Below are 22,507 nucleotides of genomic sequence, written 5' to 3' on the forward strand. Positions count from 1 at the left end.
ATCTCCCAAATGCAACCTCAGTTCTTATTTAGTCTGAGCCAGGACACCCTAGATTTGCCATAAGACACAGAATAATACACAATAACAATTTTGAGGGAAGATAAAGAAGATTAATGTTTAAAAAAATGATAGGTTACAATTGTCTGTCTGTCTGTCTGTCTGTCTGTCTGTCTGTCTGTCTGTCTGTCTGTCTGTCTGTCTGTCTGTTAGGTCATCAGCCCAGAGGCTGGTTGGATCCTCAAATAGCACCACCAAAGGTTATGCGGTTATAAGGAAACCACAAAAACCAATGGCAGCACCAAAATGAGGCGTACTAGGCAAGACGAGGAGTGAGGTAGTTTGCCTCACTGGGTCAGAAAGTACTATTGCAGCACGACTGACCCTATGAGCAACACCTTTCATAACACTCAGATGCACTAGTCGTGTTCTGAATGTCATTACTCAGCACCACCCATACCCCAGCAGCTTCCATATTGTCACAGCCATCGATGAGACTGGGACTTCAGTGAAAGCTACACTTTACTCTGGCCTGTGCCAAGAGATGGATACAAAAGTACTGTATCCATCAAGAAATGGCAGCAGGCAAAGGTTAGAATTAACCCTGTTAAATGGCATGAACTCCATATAAATGGTGTTGAAGAATCGAAATGGAGTATTTGATGAGTGAGACGATTATCTCATCTTGTAGACTTCTCGCTAGCTTATATTTTTGTTGCCATGTGATGAAAGATTTGGGAATTGTTCCCCTTGCGCCAAAGAAAAGTCCAGTCACCGTAATTTTTTAAGAGTACCATGAATTACTCTCCCTCACCGTTCATTTTTTTTCTTCGACCTTATCTATTAGGCCAGATCAATCTGTGTGTATTCTTAGATAATTTTTTATGTGTTATTCTTTGCTGTTCTTTAATAAATTGTATTTTGCCCCTTCACCTTTATGGCCCGAGGGAAGAGGGAAGTTTTCTTCCGCGCTGGTGGATTTCTCCATCTTTATGTTGGCGAGCCTGCTTCTCGCCTTCACGCCCATCTCGTCACTCCTCGCCTTGCCCCACTTCTGCAAGGAGTGGGGGCGTGGGGCGTATATACTGAGGTCAGTGCCTCTTGTAAGGAGGTCCTCAGATCGCTCTGTGCGAGTAACTTGACTGGCCCGGCTCATTCCGTTTGCTTCATTTACAGATGTGGAGGTAGGAAGAATGTTCTTCAAGTTTCTTTTGGGCAGTCTTGAAAATGTAATGTTGTTGGTAATTGTGCTAGGAGAGGTTACGGGTCTTGAAAGACATGTTCATGTCTGGGTGTTAATAATGTTGGTTACGAGGCTGAGCCCCTGATGTTTTGTATAATTAAAATGTTTGGGCAGATTGGGCAATCAGTACTATTTTGCCCTTTGTATATGGCCAAACACCTCTAAAATTGTTAAATATTCATATTGATTGAGAACTGTATTATGATATTGGAGTGAGAATGCATTCGAGGAACACCCCACTCACGTTATAGAAATAGTGTAGGGGCAGGTCCCCCTTTGTAAGGTTTTGCCTTCTGATGATTGTAAATGGGTTGGTTTGATCAATGTTTGTTCTTGTTAGGATGCATTATGTTAATAAATACGTAGCAAGTAGATGGCCTCGGTTTGTGCTAACTTTTCTATCAACCTTATTGCAAGACTGGTAAATGGCTCTGTTCTTAAAGCCTGCACCTTCCTTACTTCCACTTCCGCTGTCTATTCATGGTGCATCAAGAATGAAATCAGTCCTACTTTTACTGTAAAACATAACTGATATTTAAGAAACATCATTATTTACTGCAAAATATCTTGCCTATTTAAAATATAATCATATAATTCAGAACCGGAAAGGTAATTATGTCCAACCATCAAACTGTAGAATTCACTTTATCTTTACAGCGAGTTACGCGCCCTGTACCGCAGAGGAAGTTAATGTTCACATGGACTAAGGCCGCTTTTCCTCAAATGAGAAATCTCCTTTCATTGTGTCCTTGAAATTTAATCGAAGATCCCCCTCCGTTGATGAGATGTTAGCCCTTTTTTTTACAACCTCCTTCGCGCTGTAATAAAAGACGCTGTTCTATCCCAGGTAGTTAGCACGCGGAGGTTATAGATAAAAGAAAAGGAGAGGGCCATTTACGACCATACGCGGTCAAGAAATACTGAAACTATATAACTTTGATGGAATCAAAATTAGCTGCAAGCCCAAAGTGTTTCTGGAATTTTGTAAAGAACAAATGGAGGTCATCTCACCTACCATCTACTATGCTTCAGGATGGGAAAGAATTACAGGACAAGAGGAGCATCTTGGACAGTTTTGCAGATACTTTTGAAAAGTATCACTCACCTGCCACAAAGTGTAATCTGTCTACTTTGTCCGAGTGTGATAGAGGCCTAACCTCAGTAGTGACCTCTCCAGCAGAGGAATCTTCAATTCTTGCTTCTTTGGATAGCTCCAAACTACTGCATCTGAGCTAGGTAGGCCACTGATCGTCATAATAAATATGTCATTCTCGTCAGAGTGGAAGGAAGGTTATGTCGTACCAGTGTTTAAGAAAGGAGACAAAATGGTGTTTGATAACTATAGACTGTTGTATGTCCGGCGCTCCCTTCTCGCTCCGCCAGCCAGCTACACGCGCGCCAAGTGTCATTCTTCTAGCCTCGACGCGCAGCCCTCAGTGCGCGTGCCTGAACAGTCGTGTGTGTACTATAAAGAGGAACTCCCAGCCTGTCCTGATGCCCACTTGCCCCGGTGTCCAGCTCCAGAATACACCCTACGTCGAGCACGGAGGCTACTCCTCTTGAAAATGTGCTTCGGCCAGGTGGACTGAATTTCTGGCAGTACGAGGTCTCACCTCTGGTCACCGCTCCTCTTAGTCCGCTGCCCATATCCAGTCATATTATTACATACCGTCATATTTCCTTAATTAATGCAAGCTCCCTTGGTTTCGCCAAGTAAGAATTCTTCCAACATTGAACTTGCTTTTATGAACTCAGCAAGGAAGGACTTTCCAAAACATTTATGTCAGTACTTCGGATAGTTTTCGACTATCGACTTTTCTTATCACAAGGACTATCTTTTCTAGATAGTAGTGGATGTAAATACTGCAAACTTGTATATAGTGTACAAAAGATAGACTCTTTCTCAAGATTCCTAATTCATTTTGCTTCAAGTTAAATTTCAGTTTTATTTGTGTAAATAGTGTATTTTGCATTTGAAGCGAATAATAAAGTTGTGTTTTGTAAATCTCAACCTTGGTTACAACACAACTCTATGGCGACGAGGTAAAAGAAAAAAAGACCGCAACGGACACTCCAATTCATCGGCCCCAGTCACCAACTCTGTGGCAACAGGATAATAACTTGCAATTCATCCACTCCTTCACAACGAGGTACAGCAAACTCAGTGCCCTCATACACTTAGACATTGGCGACGAAGTCAATCAGTGCTCAGTGTGTCGCCCACTCAACAGACATTCCACAGCTCTCTGACGTGCGCTCCACCTATGTGGCACGCTCCAGCGTGTTTGCTTGCTCTCTCTCTCACTCCCAGCATATACCGGTCAAGGTCGCGCCTACAACCAGTTCTGACACACAGCTCTCCTTGCTCTTTATTGCACGCATCTCGCAATGGCTACCGCTGAGCAACTCGCTACGGTATTCCAAGCCTTACAGCAGCAACAACAACAGTTTATGCAACAACAACAGGCAGCATTAATTCAGGCTATTCAAGCTATTTCTGTCTCTACACAGCCATCAGCTATTCCTCCGTTCTCTGCTTTTGATCCGGCTAAGAAAGAATGGTCAGTTTATTTAGCACGCTTACAACAGCATTTCATCTGCCATTCTGTCACAGATGATCAACGCCGCCGCGCACTATTTCTTAGTTCGGTTGGCAATGCTACGTGTGAATTACTACGTAAATTAAGTCCAGAAGAAAACCTTTCTGAGGTACCATTCGCACAGCTCCTGGCCCGTCTCACTGAACATTATGCCAAAGCTCCTCACATAGTGGCTGCTCGCTATAAATTTTTTCAGAGCAGAAAGCAACCCCATCAGACACATACTGAATGGATAACTGAATTGCGTGGTCTAGCTAAACCCTGCCAGTTCATATGCTCCAAGGACGGTTGTGGTTCACCCTACACTGATTCTCTCATTCGGGACATGGTAATTTTACATACTCCTGAGGACAAGATACGTTTTGACGCTGTCAAGCAGAGTAACCCTTCTTTAGAAGACGTCCAGCGTATTGCTACGGTTTATGAGCTTACTACCAAGACTGCCGCAGCCATAGCTTCTCCACACGAAGTTGCTCAAGTCTCGACTCAGGCCCGCAAGTCCTCTGCTACAGTGAACCGTCCAGATAAGGCGCTCTCTACCAAGCATTCTCGCCAGGTTCCCTCTAGTACTGCTACAAGGAAGCCCAATTCTAAAAGCACCTCGAAACTCCTGCCTTCCTGCCGAGGCTGTTTCAAGCATCATGAACGTCGTGACTGTCGTTTTTTCAAAGCCACTTGTGAACGATGTAATAAACTTGGACACATTAAGACTGTATGTCGGAGTTCGCTCCGCCCTGCTAAGGCTCCTGCAGCACTCCCGAAGCATATACAGCCCCGCCAAGACATGGAAGTTGATCAGATCAATCTTATTCTTCCCACAAGGAATTCTCACAAGATCATCGTTCCTCTCTCATTCTCTACTCGATCTGTCGATTTTCAATTAGACACTGGATCACCTGTCTCTATTATTAATCTGGCTACCTACCATGACTTAGGTTCCCCTTCATGCTCTCCAGCTGACATCCAGCTTGTGACGTTTAACAAAAGGAAAATTGACATTAAAGGTCAAATCCAGCTTCAGGCTAGTTATAAAGGAATTCAGAAGGCCATTCCTCTTCTCGTAGTTAACAACTACACTGCATCCAACATTATGGGCATGGATCTATTTAACTTATTTGGTTTCCAGATACATGACAACATTAACGTTGTACCTACATTGCATCCTACTTCTGACGTTACCGATCTCCTAAAGCAGTTTCCTGAAGTCTTCGACTCTCAGCTCGGAACAGCAAAAGACTATACAGCTCACATACAGCTGAAATCCGGAGCTAAGCCTCGCTTCCTCAAAGCACGTCCAGTACCCCTAGCACTTCAAGACCCGGTCACGAAAGAATTAGAAAGATGGATACAAACGGGAATTGTGGTACCAGTTACTTCTAGTCAATGGGCTACTCCACTAGTGGTAATCAAGAAACCGGATGGTAATGTTCGACTTTGTGGCGATTTTCGATCTACAGTCAACGCACAACTCGACACAGATATCTTTCCTATTCCACGTCCAGAAGACTTATTCCGTCGTCTCGCTGGTGGACAATTCTTCTCTCGAGTTGATCTTAAAGAAGCATATCTCCAGCTACTTTTAGACGAAGACTCTAAGAAATTTCTAACACTCAACACTCCTCTCGGACTGCTCCAGCTCCAGCGGCTCCCATTCGGTGTTTCATCCTCAGCGGCTATTTTTCAGCGCTATTTAGCTCAACTCACTGCCTCCATTCCCGGCTGTGCTAACTACCTGGATGATATTATTGTTACGGGAAAAGATCATCACGAACATCTAAACAATCTACGCCTCCTTCTCCAGAAATTGAAAGACAATGGCCTACGAGCGAATCTCGCTAAATGTACATTCTTTCAGCCTCAAGTTCACTACCTAGGACATATACTAGATAAGACTGGCATTCGCCCTAGTGCACAGAATGTCTCAGCTATCGTCAACATGCCAGCACCTCAGAACCTCAAGCAGCTCCAGTCCTTCATAGGCAAAGCGAACTACTATAATAAGTTCATTCCCCGCTTCGCTACAGTGGCAGCTCCATTAAACGCTCTACGTAAAAAAGGTGTTAAATTTCAATGGACTCCGCAATGCCAACAGGCATGGAAAACCATCAACAACGCCTTAATTCAAGCTATACAACTCACTCATTTTCAGCCCGGCAAGCTCATCACGCTCGCTACTGACGCTTCAGACTACGGTGTCGGTGCCGTTCTCTCCCAGAAGGATCGTCATGGACGGGAATGCCCCATCGCTTTCGCTTCGAAAACACTTAATGACCATCAACGTCGATACTCACAGATAGAGAAAGAAGCTTTAGCCATCATCTTTGGTATTCGCCGTTTCAATGAATATCTCTATGGCAACCATTTCCTGATCATTACTGATCATAAGCCTCTCGTCCACTTATTCCATCCTGGTAATAAGATCCCTGAGAATTCCCTCAGAAAGCTTCAAAGATGGTCCATGTTCCTTTCTGATTATTCCTATCAGATTGTCTATCGAGCCACATCCCAGCATTGTAATGCTGATGCCCTCTCACGCTTACCAGTTGATCCTGATACTGCCTTCGATTCTCAAGAATCTGACTGTCTTCAGTTGGACATAGAACTTGAAGATACTGTCTCCAGTTTTCCTATTGATGCTACCTGCATAGCTAAAGCTACGGATAAGGACAGTACACTTGCTATTGTGCGTACTTACATCCGCAACGGTTGGCCTCTTCAGAGCAATCTTCCCGCCCACCTTGCACCTTATCATCGTATGCAGCATCGTCTCACGACTCGTGCTGGAGTCGTACTCCTAGAAGCAGGCACCATCTTCCGAGTGGTTATCCCACTTAGCCTACAGAAACAAGTTCTCGAATTATTACACCAAAGCCATTGGGGTATATCCCGAACGAAGCAACTAGCACGTCAACACTGCTACTGGCCCGGTATTGATGCCGCCATCGAAAAGCTCATCCGTCATTGTGAACAATGTCAACTGAATCAGAACGCCCCGTCTTCTGATCTAGCTTCATGGCCTCCTGCTACTACTCCATGGGAACGAGTTCACATCGATTTCGCAGGTCCTTTCCTCAATTCCATGTGGTTAATAGTCATCGATTCACTCTCGCACTTTCCATATGTAGTGGATATGCATTCGACTACTACGACCGAAGCTACCATTCGTGCTCTACAGAAAATATTTACTACAGAAGGCTTACCTCAAGTACTCATTTCGGACAACGGACCTCAATTTACAGCTACTGCTTTTAAGAAATTTTGTACATATAATGGCATTCGTCATATCCTAGCACCGCCTTTTCACCCTCAATCTAATGGTGAAGCTGAACGCTTTGTACAAACATTTAAGAGAAGTATGAAAAAAGCTGTCTCTTCAGGCTTAACTAAAGACCAAGCATTGCTCCAACTCTTAAGCAACTACAGAACTCTGCCTGGCGCTGATAATATCACTCCTGCACAGAAGCTCCATGGACGACCTCACAGAACTTTACTTTCTCTGTTGCAGCCTCTTCCGGCCCAGTCTCAGACCTCACCAACGAAGTTCTCAGTCAACGACAAGGTCTACACCCGGACATTCAGGTCAAACCCACTCTGGATACCTGGAGTCATCTGCAGATCTTTGGGTCATTGTCTCTACGAAATACAGACTACGGAGAAACGTATCTGCCGCCATCAAGACCAGATACGTCTGCGCTACCGCCCATGTCCAGCTATTGATTCTATTGCTCAGCCAGATAAATCTATTGCTGAACGAGCTTTAGACCATTTAATAACCATGGGTTCCTTTCAGGACGAGACAGCGCCACTCCGCCCGGTCCCAGCTCCGGACAATCCAACAGAGACATCAGCAGCTCCGGCCCAGCATCGCAGCCGCCGCCAGCGCCGCCGCCGTTTCACGCCGTACCGGCGTATTTAGGAGGGGAGGGTGTTGTATGTCCGGCGCTCCCTTCTCGCTCCACCAGCCAGCTACACGCGCGCCTGGTGTCATTCTTCTAGCCTCGACGCGCAGCCCTCAGTGCGCGTGCCTGAACAGTCGTGTGTGTACTATAAAGAGGAACTCCCAGCCTGTCCTGATGCCCACTTGCCCCGGTGTCCAGCTCCAGAATACACCCTACGTCGAGCACGGAGGCTACTCCTCTTGAAAATGTGCTTCGGCCAGGTGGACTGAATTTCTGGCAGTACGAGGTCTCACCTCTGGTCACCGCTCCTCTTAGTCCGCTGCCCATATCCAGTCATATTATTACATACCGTCATATTTCCTTAATTAATGCAAGCTCCCTTGGTTTCGCCAAGTAAGAATTCTTCCAACATTGAACTTGCTTTTATGAACTCAGCAAGGAAGGACTTTCCAAAACATTTATGTCAGTACTTCGGATAGTTTTCGACTATCGACTTTTCTTATCACAAGGACTATCTTTTCTAGATAGTAGTGGATGTAAATACTGCAAACTTGTATATAGTGTACAAAAGATAGACTCTTTCTCAAGATTCCTAATTCATTTTGCTTCAAGTTAAATTTCAGTTTTATTTGTGTAAATAGTGTATTTTGCATTTGAAGCGAATAATAAAGTTGTGTTTTGTAAATCTCAACCTTGGTTACAACATAGACCTGTTGTGTTATTGTCCCTGCTTTCAAAGGTGTCAGAGAAGATAGTGTATAAGAGATTGTACAGTTCAGTTTCACAGTATATTAATATAGCTCAGCATGGTCAAATTTAGAGTGCAGTTTTGAGTGATACTGATCCTCATAATTTTGATGTGGACTGACGATCTTTCTCATCTGGATCTTCTCTGTTTCAGCATGGTGAGTAAGGGACAAGCATTCAGCAGAAAAAACAAAGTTACTTTCCAATGTCAAACCCAAGAATGGAACAATCAAATGGCACAATAGGGATTTAACCCGTAGAGAGCCAGACAATGATATATCGTTGTTTCGTATATACGCGTCAAGTGCCAACCACGATATATCGTTGTTTGGATAGCGCGTAATTCTATACTACTTTGTACAACTTGGGCCGTCAGATTGCAACATCTTATGTGTCGAGTCCATAGAAACTTGTCATTAGATTTTAACTATGCCGCTAGATGGTGCGCAAATTCATTCATTATCACGCATTGAATTTTTTAAGTCCGTGTTTTTCTACGACGTATGCTCTCCATGCTGCATGAGTAAAATGGCAACTAGCGGGAGAAGTTATTTTGTTAACGATGAAGAACTGGCTGTTTATCTTAATAATTTTTAGTGAAGAAACTTTACATGAAGACTCGGATGAGGAATACATTCCTCCAAGTAGTGAGGAATAGGAAAGTGAAAGTGTTATTTGGAGTGATAACAGCGAGTTTTCTGTAAACACTCAACCACGTGCTCATTGTCCGAGTGTAAACATTGAAAGTAGTAATGACCGTCTAAGTGACAGTACTGATTATGCTGACGGCTCTAACAATATCCAACAGCAAGAATTTCCTGTTTTCCGTGAAATTCAATTAGGTCAAGATGCAAAATACCAACCCTCACCTGATTATTATGATACCCCTGGCCCGAGACACGCCCCTTTGTCAGGCGCTAACCTCTAGCGAATTTTTATTTTATTTTTCACGGCTCAATTATGGAACCTCGTAACTACAGAGACAAACAGATATGAGAAATCATGTCTTTTCACCACAAGCCAGAGTACAGCAGTGGCGCCCGATTACATTGACTGAAATGAAGGCTTTCATTTCTGTTTTGTTGGAAATGGGTATAACTAGAAGGCCGATCATATTTTCTTATTGGGTCAAAAACTCCCCTTATATTCCATGGTTTGGAAATATGTTCTCAAGAAACAGATTTCAATTGATCTTGAGATTCTTTCATTTTGTGAACAATGGTAATCTATCACCATCTGGTTACCCTGACTACAACCCATGTTCCAGGTTCGATCCCATTGTTGAACATGCCCATTGTATATTACAATACTATTGTACATAACTCGTAAAATACTGAAGATAAAAATATGAAACTTTACATGTTTATTCGTCTGAAATAGGACATTTCGAAGAAGTCATCAAATTTTATCGTCAAGTTGAATTTTCTGTTTTTTGTGTGTTTTGTTTCTGATTTTTAATTTTTCGTGTTTTAAAATTGTTTGACATAGATGGCATAGATGTTGATTCCCACAGGGAATCTGAAATATAAATTTACTCATTCAGGACAAATATTTCAGATTCCCTGTGGGAATCAACATCTATGTCATCTGATGGCCAAGCAGGCATCAATTTTTGATAATGAGACAAAGTCTCTTAGTGCATTGGCACTGCCGGTGGCTCCAGTTAGCCTACGCAGTGGCCTCCATGGCATGCACTAGCCAGCGTATTGGTAGGTGTGCTAGGTACCAACTGATGAGCCCACCCTAGCACATGAGGGCGAAACGCTGGCAACCAAGAATGAGTTAGCTGGAAAATATGTAATGTCCAATAACGGACCTTTTATATTGGCATTTTAAAATTGTTTGGAAAATATATATATTTTTTTTCAAAATACCCAAGAGCATTTTAGTGTTCTAATTTATTTCAGCAGTAAGAGTGGCTTCTCGTTAACATTTAATACAAATTTCAAATCATAGTTATAATATTTGTGAATTATGTAGTCCAGAGAGTGAGAACCTGCAAAATTCTCTAAATCTGTCTGGCACTCTTGGCATACTCTGAGCACCTGGGCCTGGCACTAAGAGGGTTAAAATCATCGCCATAAGACCTATCTGTGTCGGTGCGACGTAAAGCCCATAGCAAAAAAAAAGAAAAAGAAAAAAAGAGGGTTAAAAAAAAGAAGAGAAAAATCAACAAGATTGCAGCATTTTAAATTGAGGGCTGCTGCAAGCAATGAAGTTAGATCTTGGATCTAAAATTTGCTGACAATAACCACCTTACTTTTTCTTACTAAAAGCCTTAATTTAACCACCTAATCAATACACAATGTTTCATTGAATAGTACTAGAGTAGAACGCAGCCCGGAAGGCGGTTTGAAGAGGGTTGCGCAGTAACATTCGCGCGCTTTGTAGTATGACGTGCTTTTGCGCTGAGCCAATAGAATCATTTCAGTAAGAGGTACCTGTTTGTGCGGGTCACGAGTGAATGTTTCGAGTATTATTTGTAAATATCATAATCAACGAATTTAGGGAACTATTTGCGTGTGTAAGATAGATCCAGGAAGAGCAAAAAGACAAGTATTCCGTCGACAGGCGAGGGAAATAGTATTTAAAGTGTATTTGCATTTGGTAAGCATGCAGCAGCAGGCGTTCATAGGCGGAGAAGGTGAGGAACGCCATGTTGCCACGCTTCAAAAGAAGACAGCACCCACGTGTGGTATCGGCCTGCGAACAATACAGAGGATAAAACAAGCTTCAGAAATAAAAATAATACGGTGTTCAGGTTGCCAGAGAAGAACCCTTCGAGGAAGAAGCCAGTGACGGTCCTCCATGATTTCAATAAAAATGTTCTGCGTTTAAACAATATTTGATATGTATCAAAATGGCGAATATCCTAAGGCACTGAAACTGGACCGTCCATTTACCTTGCTTTATATCTCCAAGATTTTCCTCAACATGTTCGCGGGTTTTTATGTTAAAAATTAATTTGGACTTTTAGGAAACGTTTAAGCCCACGGAAAATATAGGTCATCGCTTTGGAATTCAAGATATAACTGGAAGAAAAAATGTTTACACATACATGCTGTTATGCTCTCTGCACTTCGCTTTCATTTCTCTCAACTTCCATTTAACTTCTTTAATATCTCGAAAATTTCCCTCAACACTTTCTCGGGGTTTGATGTTAAAAATTAATTTGGACTTTTAGGAAACGTTTAAGCCCACGGAAAATATAGGTCATCGCTTTGGAATTCAAGATATAACTGGATGAAGAAATGTTTACACATAGATGCTGTTATGAGTAGGCAAATTGGCACCACCGCACCTCATACTTCTGTCTCTCTCTGCGCAACGAAACTGCCTTCCGGGCTGCGTTCTACTTTAGTTCCAGCCGATATGACGACTATTCACAACAAGACAAGGACATAGTAACATTCCAAATATCTTAATAAAACAAGTCAATTGGGGTTAAATCTCAAGAAGCTAAGACCAGAGATAATCGCTGAAACTCCTAACATATGCACATTCAAAATGTTCATCACAGTCTGTATCTAATACTTAACGATCAATCAGATAAAATGACAGTCTTATGGAGTTGAATCCGGATAAGTTAAGGACTATAAATCACCATAAAAACACACACATATATACACAGTTGTTAAAAGATATTCCATGAAATCTGTATCCAAAACTTAACACTTAAGAGGCGGCCGGAGCTGGAACGGCCGGCCACCAGCTCAGTAGTTGTTGTAACATGGGTCAAAGGTTTGTAAGAGTTTTTATAAGGAAACGGAACAAGGTAAAATTATTATGTTTTTATAGCGCAGGGTAGTCTGTGATACACTTTTCATTAGTGCAAAAACATTTCAAAAAGAAATGCAAATATAGTTATAAAACGGTAATTAAAATAACGAATCTCCATATGAAATTGAGCTCTGAACCGTGGTTTTCCTAAACTTGTTTTAAGTCAAGATGGTGTTCAAATTGGAAGCAAACTATACCGTAGCGAAGTTTATATTTTTCTCTAAGGGGCTACTTTAACATACTTCAAAATTAGGGTTTCTTTATATATTTAATCGTGATTTTAATAAAGCTCTGCTTATTGACTACCGAGTGTCGGCCGAATTCTAGTGCTGGTAGTTCAGCCAGTTTCCGTCAGATGCCGCAGCGCCTTGTCCTTGAAGAGGGATGATGACAGATTAGCTCTTACCCACGCAGGGATGTGGTGAGCGAGATCTTCAGCTGCTATCAGTCGCTTCCTCACCCTTGCTTCATAACAAGCGGCAGTGGACACGCTGACAATACTTTGTTACTCGCTAGTTGTGGTATGACCTTTCAATAGCACATTATATTTTGTCGTGTTTTATTATGCCGTATCTTTTTACCGAGTGCAATGGAATGGCAAAATGCTTGATTTGTAATAAGTCATTAAACTTTATTAAAAATGTTAACACTGGGCGAGCTGGCCGTGCGGTTAGAGGCGCGCGGCTGTGAGCTTGCATCCCGGAGATAGTGGGTTCGAATCCCACTGTCGTCAGCCCTGAAGATGGTTTTACGTGGTTTCCCATTTTCACACCAGGCAAATGCTGGGGCTGTACCTTAATTAAGGCCGCGGCCGCTTCCTTCCAACTCATAGGCCTTTCCTATCCCATCGTCGCCATAAGACATATCTGTGTCGGTGCGACGTAAAACCACTAGCAAAAAAAAAAATAACATTCATCGACATTATTCTTTAAAACACGCCGAAGAATATGACAAATATGTTGGTGAAGAACACCATGAAATTGCGAATGAACTTTGAACAGCTCCCTTATCTGAGGGAGGTGTTATCCGACTTTATTGAATTGTCTTTGTTATATTAGTGACGCAATGATATTTACTATTCAAACTAAGACAATTAACTTATTTTTATTGGTAATTGTAGGTCGGAGGTGAATAGGTCGGAGGTGAATCGTCAGTTCGAATAAGCTACGACATATCTCACTAAAAGAATGGCTAAATGGCGTAACGTTACAGAAAGAGATGTAGTAATGGTTGAGAATCCGCATACTGAATAGTAGTTGCTACATGTTTCTGTATTATCTCTGTGTGTATACATTTATAAAACTATTTTAAGGTTTAGTAGAATAAGAATAAATTGCTATAAATATATGTTGTTCCTCTTTCAGTTGTAGCCTATTACAATATGGGCAGTGGCGGTTCTAGATACTTAAAACCCGAGCTCGATAGCTGCAGTCGCTAAAGTGCGGCCAGTATCCAGTATTCGGGAGATAACAGGTTCGAACCCCACTGTCGGCAGCCCTGAAGATGGTTTTCCGTGGTTTCCCATTTTTACACCAAGCAAATGCTGGGGCTGTACCTTAATTGAATCGATTATTTCAGAAACAAGTCAAGCGCCAAATCTGTCATTTTTGGGAAAATGAAAGAAACTGTCTAGCATCAGACAATATGTTACGGTAGGCAGGCCCCGATTTACAAATGGGCGGACCGGGCATTTGCCCAGGGCGCCAGTTTTTGAGGGTCGGCGGCTGGCGGATCGAGTAATTATGGCCTGCGTGAATTACGTCTTAAATTCATTACACTCAAATTACTTTTACATTCCACAAATTTTTCCAATTATTTTATTAGACTATATAAAACACTTTAAACTATTCTAACTTTAAAACCTGAATTTAATCTATATATTTAAATTTTATGAAGAAAACGTGTCTTATTTCTAAAATTATTTACTTACATACAAATTATCAAACTGAACCAACGGCTTTTTAAATAACAATAAAAACAGCCTCATTCTTATTTGGCTGTTATCTTTATTTGGCTTGATAACTTTAATTATGAGAATTAACTGTATTTGCATAATGTGCTGTTTAAAAACTCATAATCTTGAAAACTGTAATATTTAATTATTTTTTAGAACGAGCAGAGGGGCGGGCGGCTAAATATTGTTTGCCCAGGGCGCTAACTACTTGAAATCGGGGCCTGACGGTAGGGGTTTTAATATTTTAGCTTGAAAGTATTATATCTCTTAATAATTTCTATCTAAGGAAAAATATGTTGTGCTTATTAACTTTGCCGTAAAAAACCGGAACAAATTTCCACTTAACTGGTTTCTGAAATAAACGAGTGTTGCAAACTTATTTTTATGGGATGGTTCTTGAATTTTGAAGGGATTTTGTCATAAACACCATATTTGTTAAAAAAAACATTTTAATAGGTTTAGACTGTATTGCTGATACAAAAGGATGAAATCAGCAATGCCTGCTCATCATGACAGTAGGTAATCAGTCCTCATAAACAAACTCCACAGCACATTCTGTCTCTGTAGTAGGCCATTGTAAAATGCTGTCATAAAAGTATTCATATTCCATCAGGTAAGGTTTTAAGGCATTTAGTTCACGTATCTTCTTGATATTGATGGGCACCTAAAACAAACAATAACAAAGAATAATGTAGGGCTCAGACCAGGTACTTCCTTGTCTGAGTAAGAAATATAACCTTCTCCTTTTACCCTTGCATTCCGAATAATATTACGCGTGTGAGTTTGTTTGTCTACCACTCCTCGTTTCCTTTTTAGATACAGGTTCGTCTTCTGATTTATTTTTGCTACAGTAGTGGCTTTACGTCGCACCGACACAGATAGGTCTTATGGCGACGACGGGATAGGGAAGGCCTAGGAGTTGGAAGGAAGCATCCGTGGCCTTAATTAAGTTACAGCCCCAGCATTTTCTTGGTGTGAAAATGGGAAACCATGGAAAACCATCTTCAGGGCTGCCGACAGTGGGATTCGAACCCGCTCCTGAATTTTCAGACATATCACTTCTTCTTAATCTGTTTACCCTCCAGGGTCGGTTTTTCCCTCGGACTCAGCGAGGGATCCCACCTCTACCGCCTCAAGGGCAGTGTCCTGGAGTTACAGACTTTGGGTCGGGGGATACAACTGGGGAGAATGTCCAGTACCTCGCCCAGGTGGCCTCACCTGCTATGCTCAACAGGGGCCTTGTGCAGGGATGGGAAGATTGGATGGGTCAGGCAAGGAAGAGGGAAGGAAGCGGCCGTGGCCTTAAGTTAGGTACCATCCCGGCATTTGCCTGGAGGAGAAGTGGGAAACCACGGAAAACCACTTCTAGGATGACTGAGGTGGGAATCGAACCCACCTCTACTCAGTTGACCTCTCGAGGCTGAGTGGGCCTCGTACCACTTTTTCAAATTTCGTGGCAGAGCCGGGAATCGAACCCGGACCTCTGGGGGTGGCAGCTAATCACACACTACACCACAGAGGTGAGACATATTACTAAGAATATAAAAAACACTGCACTGAACAAACCCGGCAGGGTTAGTAATTTTAACCATAATTGGTTAATTTCTCTGGCATGGGGGCTGGGTGTATGTGTCGTCTCCATCATCATTTCAACCTCATCACGACGCGCAGGTCGCCTACGGATATCAAATCAAAAGACCTGCATCTGGCGAGCCGAACTTGTCTCCGGACACTCCCGGCACTAAAAGCCATACGCCATTTCATTTATATTTGTCGGAAACAGTACCTTATTTTGACTGTTTTGTTCAGCACTAACCCATGCTCAATAATTTCCTGGAATGTTTCGCATTCCGTACAAATGTCAACACCATCAGCTCCGTGCAAGTACTGTATCACAACTTCCTGGTGACAGACTATGTGACGTTGGAGGGTGAGAGGGGAATCGCTCGTTCGGCCTTGGCCTTTCGTACTGCCATCTATGCACCCGCGATGAAACTATCAGTGGAGTTAGTTGTCGACATCAACGAGACTACTGGCGATATTTTGAAATAAAATGTGAATCTAGAACTGACTTCGGCCGCCTCTTAATCAGATAAAAGTTGACATTAATACCATTGTCTGTTGGTACTCTTGTGGAAACATGCATATTAGAGGCTACACTGCTTTTTATACATTTCTCATGAACATTAAAATGTTGAAGTTAGCCAACTTATTGAAAACGAGAACATGAGGAATAATGCAGTCACAAACAAAATTGCCAGGTGAAAGACCAACACATCACTCCCTCGTTGGCTGACAACACAGCAAGTGAGCCAGCCTCGCTAGATTGGATTGTGAATGTAAGAAACGATTTGGCAATGTGCTAATCCAGGAGAAAATGACAGATCCTACAGTGAAATGGTTTCAACATATGTGACCCGTTGCGCAGAAAGGGACCTAGAGTTGGCGATGGAAATTTTACTGCATAGCTGAGCAAAAGTGTCTCTGGTGTAAAAATTGTATTTCTATGTTTTGACTTCTTGCGCTACCTATGGGTCTTCTTAAAGAAACTAAGTCGCACAGCAGTTCGAGTCTTCATCACTCAATGTCATGGAAACTTTGCACAATTGGTAAGAAAATTAGTGAAGGCTGTATTTGTGTTTCTTTCAAATTACAGTTTTCTTAATAAATAATATCTTCTGAAGTATTGCACCAAGAAGCATGAACTCTTTCTTAGTATTTTTGGCAATTTTAGAACCACAAAAATGAAAAATCCTACTTTAGGTCCCTTTCCATGCAATGAGTCACATATGGTGCAAGGAAAAGTGGATAAAATTGCAAAGAAGTCAATGGAAAGAGATACAAGCAATGATGGGCCGAACTACAATGGGAAGAGAGTTAATTTCCACCACAACACAGCTCACAATCAACTGAAATAGAGACAGCAGGGTGACTGCCTCATGGTGGGGGAATGTTGATAGAGGAATAGGGGTTACTGGAGCTCAACACCTGTATAGAGACTTCACCACCACACTTACCATCTGCTGTCCGGTCAGAAGGTCGATCTCCACCTCGGCGACAGTCACTCCGAAGATGTTGTACTTGCTGACCACTTCCTGTGCGGTGAACCTGTCAACAAAAATGTTAATCAGACTCTCAAATTATCGTAATGCATTCAGGTACATGTGTGGTAGACATTGCTTGTTAAGTCATCACAAAATGAAAAAGACTTTTTCTAAAACAGTGCTGATGATGCACATGGTAATTCAATTTATCAAAACCAGTTTTTGGAAGTATATTACATCATCATCATAATCAGTCCCACTCCAGTTGCCCAGGTGTGATGAAATGTTTAAAATTACACTTAAAATGATGTAAAACACAGATGACAGTATCCACATTAAGTGTACTGTTAATTGGTTTAAAATTGGTGGTCATGTCAATCTGTACTGGAAGAAAAAGAAGGAAAGAACAATAGAAATGTTATTGTTGAGGGACTGCTCGGCTGTCCCACTGGTAATGAGTGGAATGTTCTCTGTAGTGCTGCATGCCAGTGATTGGCTGCTTTCCAGTTTTGGTAGCCTTTCATTCTCTTGGTTAGCCTCACAATGCCAAATGGACAATGTTGATGGAGCGAGAGTATGTGGGTATGTGGTCCCATTCTATGAAGTGTCAATAGCCTCGTAGGAGGGTAGTTGAGAAGGGCATCCTTTTTATATACATACAGGGTGTTCAGAAACAATGTGAACTGAGTAGAGTAGAATATATCACCTCGAGGATGTCCCAGTTACAGATAATGTGCTAGAAAATTAAATAATACATACAAATATATATATAAACACACAGATATGCACCCTCAAAAAATTCCTCAGATTAATTAACATAATTTACAAAATTATCACATTCCATCCTGGAAAAGAACTTTCTCAATTGCAGTGGAAGGGTGATCAAAAATGTTGATTGACACTTCCAGCTGATTTATTGTCCTAAGGGTTTGCATGAACCAAGAATTTTCATGTGCAACCGTCCTACATTTGGGCAGGTGAAATGTGTATTTCTGCCTTGTTCGTCTGCTTGGAACATGAAGTGGGATCAACCCCAGTATAGCTGGACTGTCCACTTTACTCTTCAAGCATTTAATCGCTAACATTGCGTTTGCACAGTTTCGGCGCGTTGCCAGCGTATTCATTCCAAGAATGTTCACAAACTCTTCATACCTGCTTGAAGAGAGTGGCATGCCCAGGAATACAAAACTAATCCACTTCATGAACCTTATCTGTACGGGAGCCACACCTCACAACCATACTTGAGACAGGGTCTCACCAGGGAACAAAACAGTGTTTTGACACATGAAATATTACTGAAATCTTTACAATTCCTCTTGACAAATCCCAGGAATCTGAAAGATTTCTTTATAATACCATCGATGTGTTTCTCAAAGGATAAGCCATTCCTGTTACTAAGAATTACATCTAGATCATTAAACTCCTCCACACGATTTAAACTTTCTCCACTGATTTTATACCTGTAAAATACAGGTGTTAATTTCCGAGTAAATGGCATGACACCACACTTAACTCTGAGGAACCACTCACCACACTTTACTCTGAGGAACCACTCACCACACCACTCGGGGACCACTTACCACACCACTCGAGGGACCACTCACCACACTTAACTCTGAGGGACCACTTATCACACCACTCGCACATTTGTTTCAAATCTTCTGTAGACAATCGCCATCATTGTCTTCATTTATGACTTTATATAGTTTCAAGTCATCAGCGTACAAGAGACATTCACTGCTCTGAACGACTGTAGTAATAACATTCAGAAACAAAACAAATAGAAGAGGCCCTAACAGTGATTTTTGTGGGATGCCAGATGAAGATTGGTTGGGGTCACAGATCAAACCCTCAGACTTGACAAAAATTCGTTTTGTCACGTAACTCTTCAGCCACTAAAATATACTCCCAGACACTCCATAAGCTGACAACTTCTTCAACAAGGCCTCATGTTGTAAAGAGTTGAAGGGTTTGCAGAAATCAGTATATATCACATCAACCTGTTTACCTTTGTCCAATGCATCTGAAATTGAAGATAAATAAACTACCAGATTGGTAACGGTTGACCTGCCTTTAACGAATCCATGCTGTGATGGGTCTCTGCACTGACTAAAAGAGTCATACAGGCAATTATATATGACTTTCTCCACCACCTTCGATACAAGTGAAAGCAGCACTACTGGTCTATAATTATCAAATAACACCTTTCTTGAAGACAGGGATTACATAACACTTTTTCCACTCGGCTGGAAAACGCTCACACTTAAATGATTCCTTTATAATTTCACGTAGTGGAATTGCCAGTTGAGAAGCACATTCACGGAGAACGATGCCAGGTATCTTGTCAGGCCAACATGATTTGTTGATATCTACCGACGAGAGGATCCCTGTCACGTCTGTCACTTCTGTTACAGAAGTTTGAGCAGACACTGCAGCTATTGAAAATGGGTGAGAAAAAGTTGCATTGCAGGGCTCGGAAGTAGGATAGTACTTTGTGAAAGTTTACCCGAATGTGTTTAGAATTTCATCTTTCTCGTGGATTTCTGTTCCGTTTATTAGCATAGTGGGAGACAGATAGGAAGGTTTCCGTTTATTATTATTATTAATGAAATTTCGAAAGCACTTAGGGTGTGTGATGACATCATCTTCTACCGACCTAATGTAGTCCCTGTACTTAGCATGCTGCATATTTTTTACATTCACCTCATAATGTGGAAAACTGCACATAGTCGTACTCTTGGCCTGATCTTTTGTATTTCCTTCTCACCCTTTCTTTTCCCTTCAGTTTCTGGATTAGTTCTGAATCATACCAAGAAGGATATTTTCTGACGTTAAGTTTTCAAAATGGTACGCTGTATTTTATGACCGCATATAGTAAGTCATAAAAAATGCTCATAGCTTCACCCACAGAGTGGGACTCTTTAATCATATACCAAGGACACAGGGATAAAAAGTCCCTTATTAATTTAAAAAATCAGTTTTTTCCATGCAAATATGACTTTATTTTGCAGTTTGAATCGAATTGTCCTTGGCATAGGCAGGAAGATTTCGATGGCTTGGTGATCAGGGTGAATGCATTTTCAGTTTTGACGTATTCTCTACTTCCAAGTACAGTAGAAGTCCGTTATAGCGATAATTTACAATGGCGAAAAATTACTCGCTATAGCGGATTGTCGTTATATACGATTTGTTGTAAAAGTTAGGAAAACCCCATACACATTAAATTCAGTATGAAATGGCAATGAGTTTGTACAAAATTTGAGTTTTCGCTGACAATATCCACACTGCAGCTTACTTGTTTGTTGTTTTTCGAAATCCGATACTACGTGAAAGTGTGTGTTTAATTTCATTCTGAAAAATATATAATACCGTATTTCTCCAAATCCAAAAGGACTCCCACTTTTTCCTTAAAAAAAATGTAATCAGGCTTAAGAAGGCTTTGTAAAATCATATGAATGTCTTTTCTTATACAGTACGCCTTTTTAGACTGTAGACGCCGAACATTGGCTTTAGTTATGCCGTATTTTTGCGGCTGTAGAATTATGCTTTATTTCAGCGGGTTTAATAACCATTAACTTAAAATTGGCATCACAATATCGAAGCAAACTCGTTCAAAATTTGCCGGCAATACACATTCCACGCGTCTCTACAATACGACGATCCACCAGGAAAATATTCTTGCTTACTATGAAACTGTTACTTTCACTCAGCGTCAGATATAACTGGCTGCCTCTACACGCACGTCTTGCTTGCCGGATTCGGCCAACTTCAGCGGCTAGCGATGTATAGGTCTTAATCGCGGACTTCGAAAGTCAACGAACGAGTTTATTGCGCCGCGGTATGGCAATTCCGCCCTTGCATTTTTGTGCACATACCTCACAGTTTCATCTTCAACTTCTTTAAAGGATCCTTGTTGCGGGCCACTGAATGCATTTTTTGTGCAGTACGCATTTATAAGCTGTCTTTGTGTTCACGGTAACGCCGAATATGGGCTTTAATTAGGCCTATGCCGTATTTTCTTGCGGTTGCACAATTATTATACATTTCCGAGTGTTTAATAGCCATTAACTTAAAACTGGCATAACATTGACGAGAACCCATTGAAATTTTTCCGGCAATACCCGTTCCACGTATCCTCAGGCCCCAATTTACAAATGGGCGGACTGGCAATTGCCCAGGGCGCCAGTTTTTGAGGGGCGGCGGCCGGCGTATCCAGTGATTATGGCCTGCGTGAATTACGTCTTAAATTCATTTCACTCAAATTACTTTTACTTTCCACAAATTATTCCAATTATTTTATTAGCCTATATAAAACACTTTGAACTATTCTAACTTTAAAACCTGAATTTAATCTATATATTTAAATTTTATGAAGGGAATTAAATTACTGCAAACAATAAGAAAGGCATTATTTAACTCGTGCGCGTTCTCGGTAGGCAATTGCAGTTGGTGGCTTGGCAACCGTGTTGTTCTAGGCAGCCACTGCCCTGTTTACATCCGCTCACCATCAACCTGATCACCTCATTACCTCGTGTTTTTCAGTATTTAACCTTGAGTAAGAAGTTAAGTGGTGCTGAAGACAGAAAACGCGCTGCTAAAAAGCAGAGTGATGAACTAATAATAATAATAATAATTTCGTGTGGCTATTTCTAGCAGAGTGCAGCCCTTCTAAGGCAGACCCTCCGATGAGGGTGGGCGGCATCTGCCATGTGCAGGTAACTGCGTGTTTTTGTGGTGAAGGATAGTGTTATGTGTGGTGTGTGTTGCAGGGATGTTGGGGACAGCTCAAACACCCAGTCCCCGAGCCACGGGAATTAACCAATGAAGGTTAAAATCCCGGACCCGGCCGGGAATCGAACCCGGGACCCTCTGAACCGAAGGCCAGTACGCTGACCGTTCAGCCAACGAGTCGGACTAGGGTGATGAACTTGAACTTCTTAAGTCACTCAACCAGGCCAGGGATGGAATGAATGAAGCTCCCATCTAGCGGAGAGGATAGGAATGTCGCACTCCTCTGGGGCAACGATTAATGAATGACAGATGAAATGAAATGATATTGGAAGGTATTGCTGGAATGAAATATGACAGGGGAAAACCGGAGTACCCGGAGAAAAACCTGTCCCGCCTCCGCTTTGTCCAGCACAAATCTCACATAGAGAGACCGGGATTTGAACCACGGAACCCAGCGGTGAGAGGCCGGTGCGCTGCCGCCCGAGCCACGGAGGATCTATGTGTCTTATTTC

At 41.9% G+C, this 22,507-nt stretch overlaps 1 protein-coding gene across 5 annotated transcripts in view; it reads right to left on the minus strand.

The window, feature by feature from the left end:
- Positions 1 to 22,507, minus strand: part of LOC136883355 (uncharacterized) — a 647,239-nt gene that overhangs the window by 76,046 nt on the left and 548,686 nt on the right. For all 5 annotated transcript variants that reach the window (XR_010861242.2, XM_068229694.1, XM_067155608.2 and 2 more), the window contains one exon: positions 17,238 to 17,328. Coding sequence is in view for 4 of the 5 variants with exons in the window: in XM_068229694.1 (XP_068085795.1) it covers positions 17,238 to 17,328 (91 nt within the window). In the remaining variant the exon portion in view is untranslated. The remainder of the gene's footprint in view (positions 1 to 17,237; positions 17,329 to 22,507) is intronic.

Source organism: Anabrus simplex, chromosome 11 (assembly GCF_040414725.1).
Source record: "Anabrus simplex isolate iqAnaSimp1 chromosome 11, ASM4041472v1, whole genome shotgun sequence".
In the NCBI taxonomy this organism is placed as follows: Eukaryota; Metazoa; Arthropoda; class Insecta; order Orthoptera; family Tettigoniidae; genus Anabrus; species Anabrus simplex.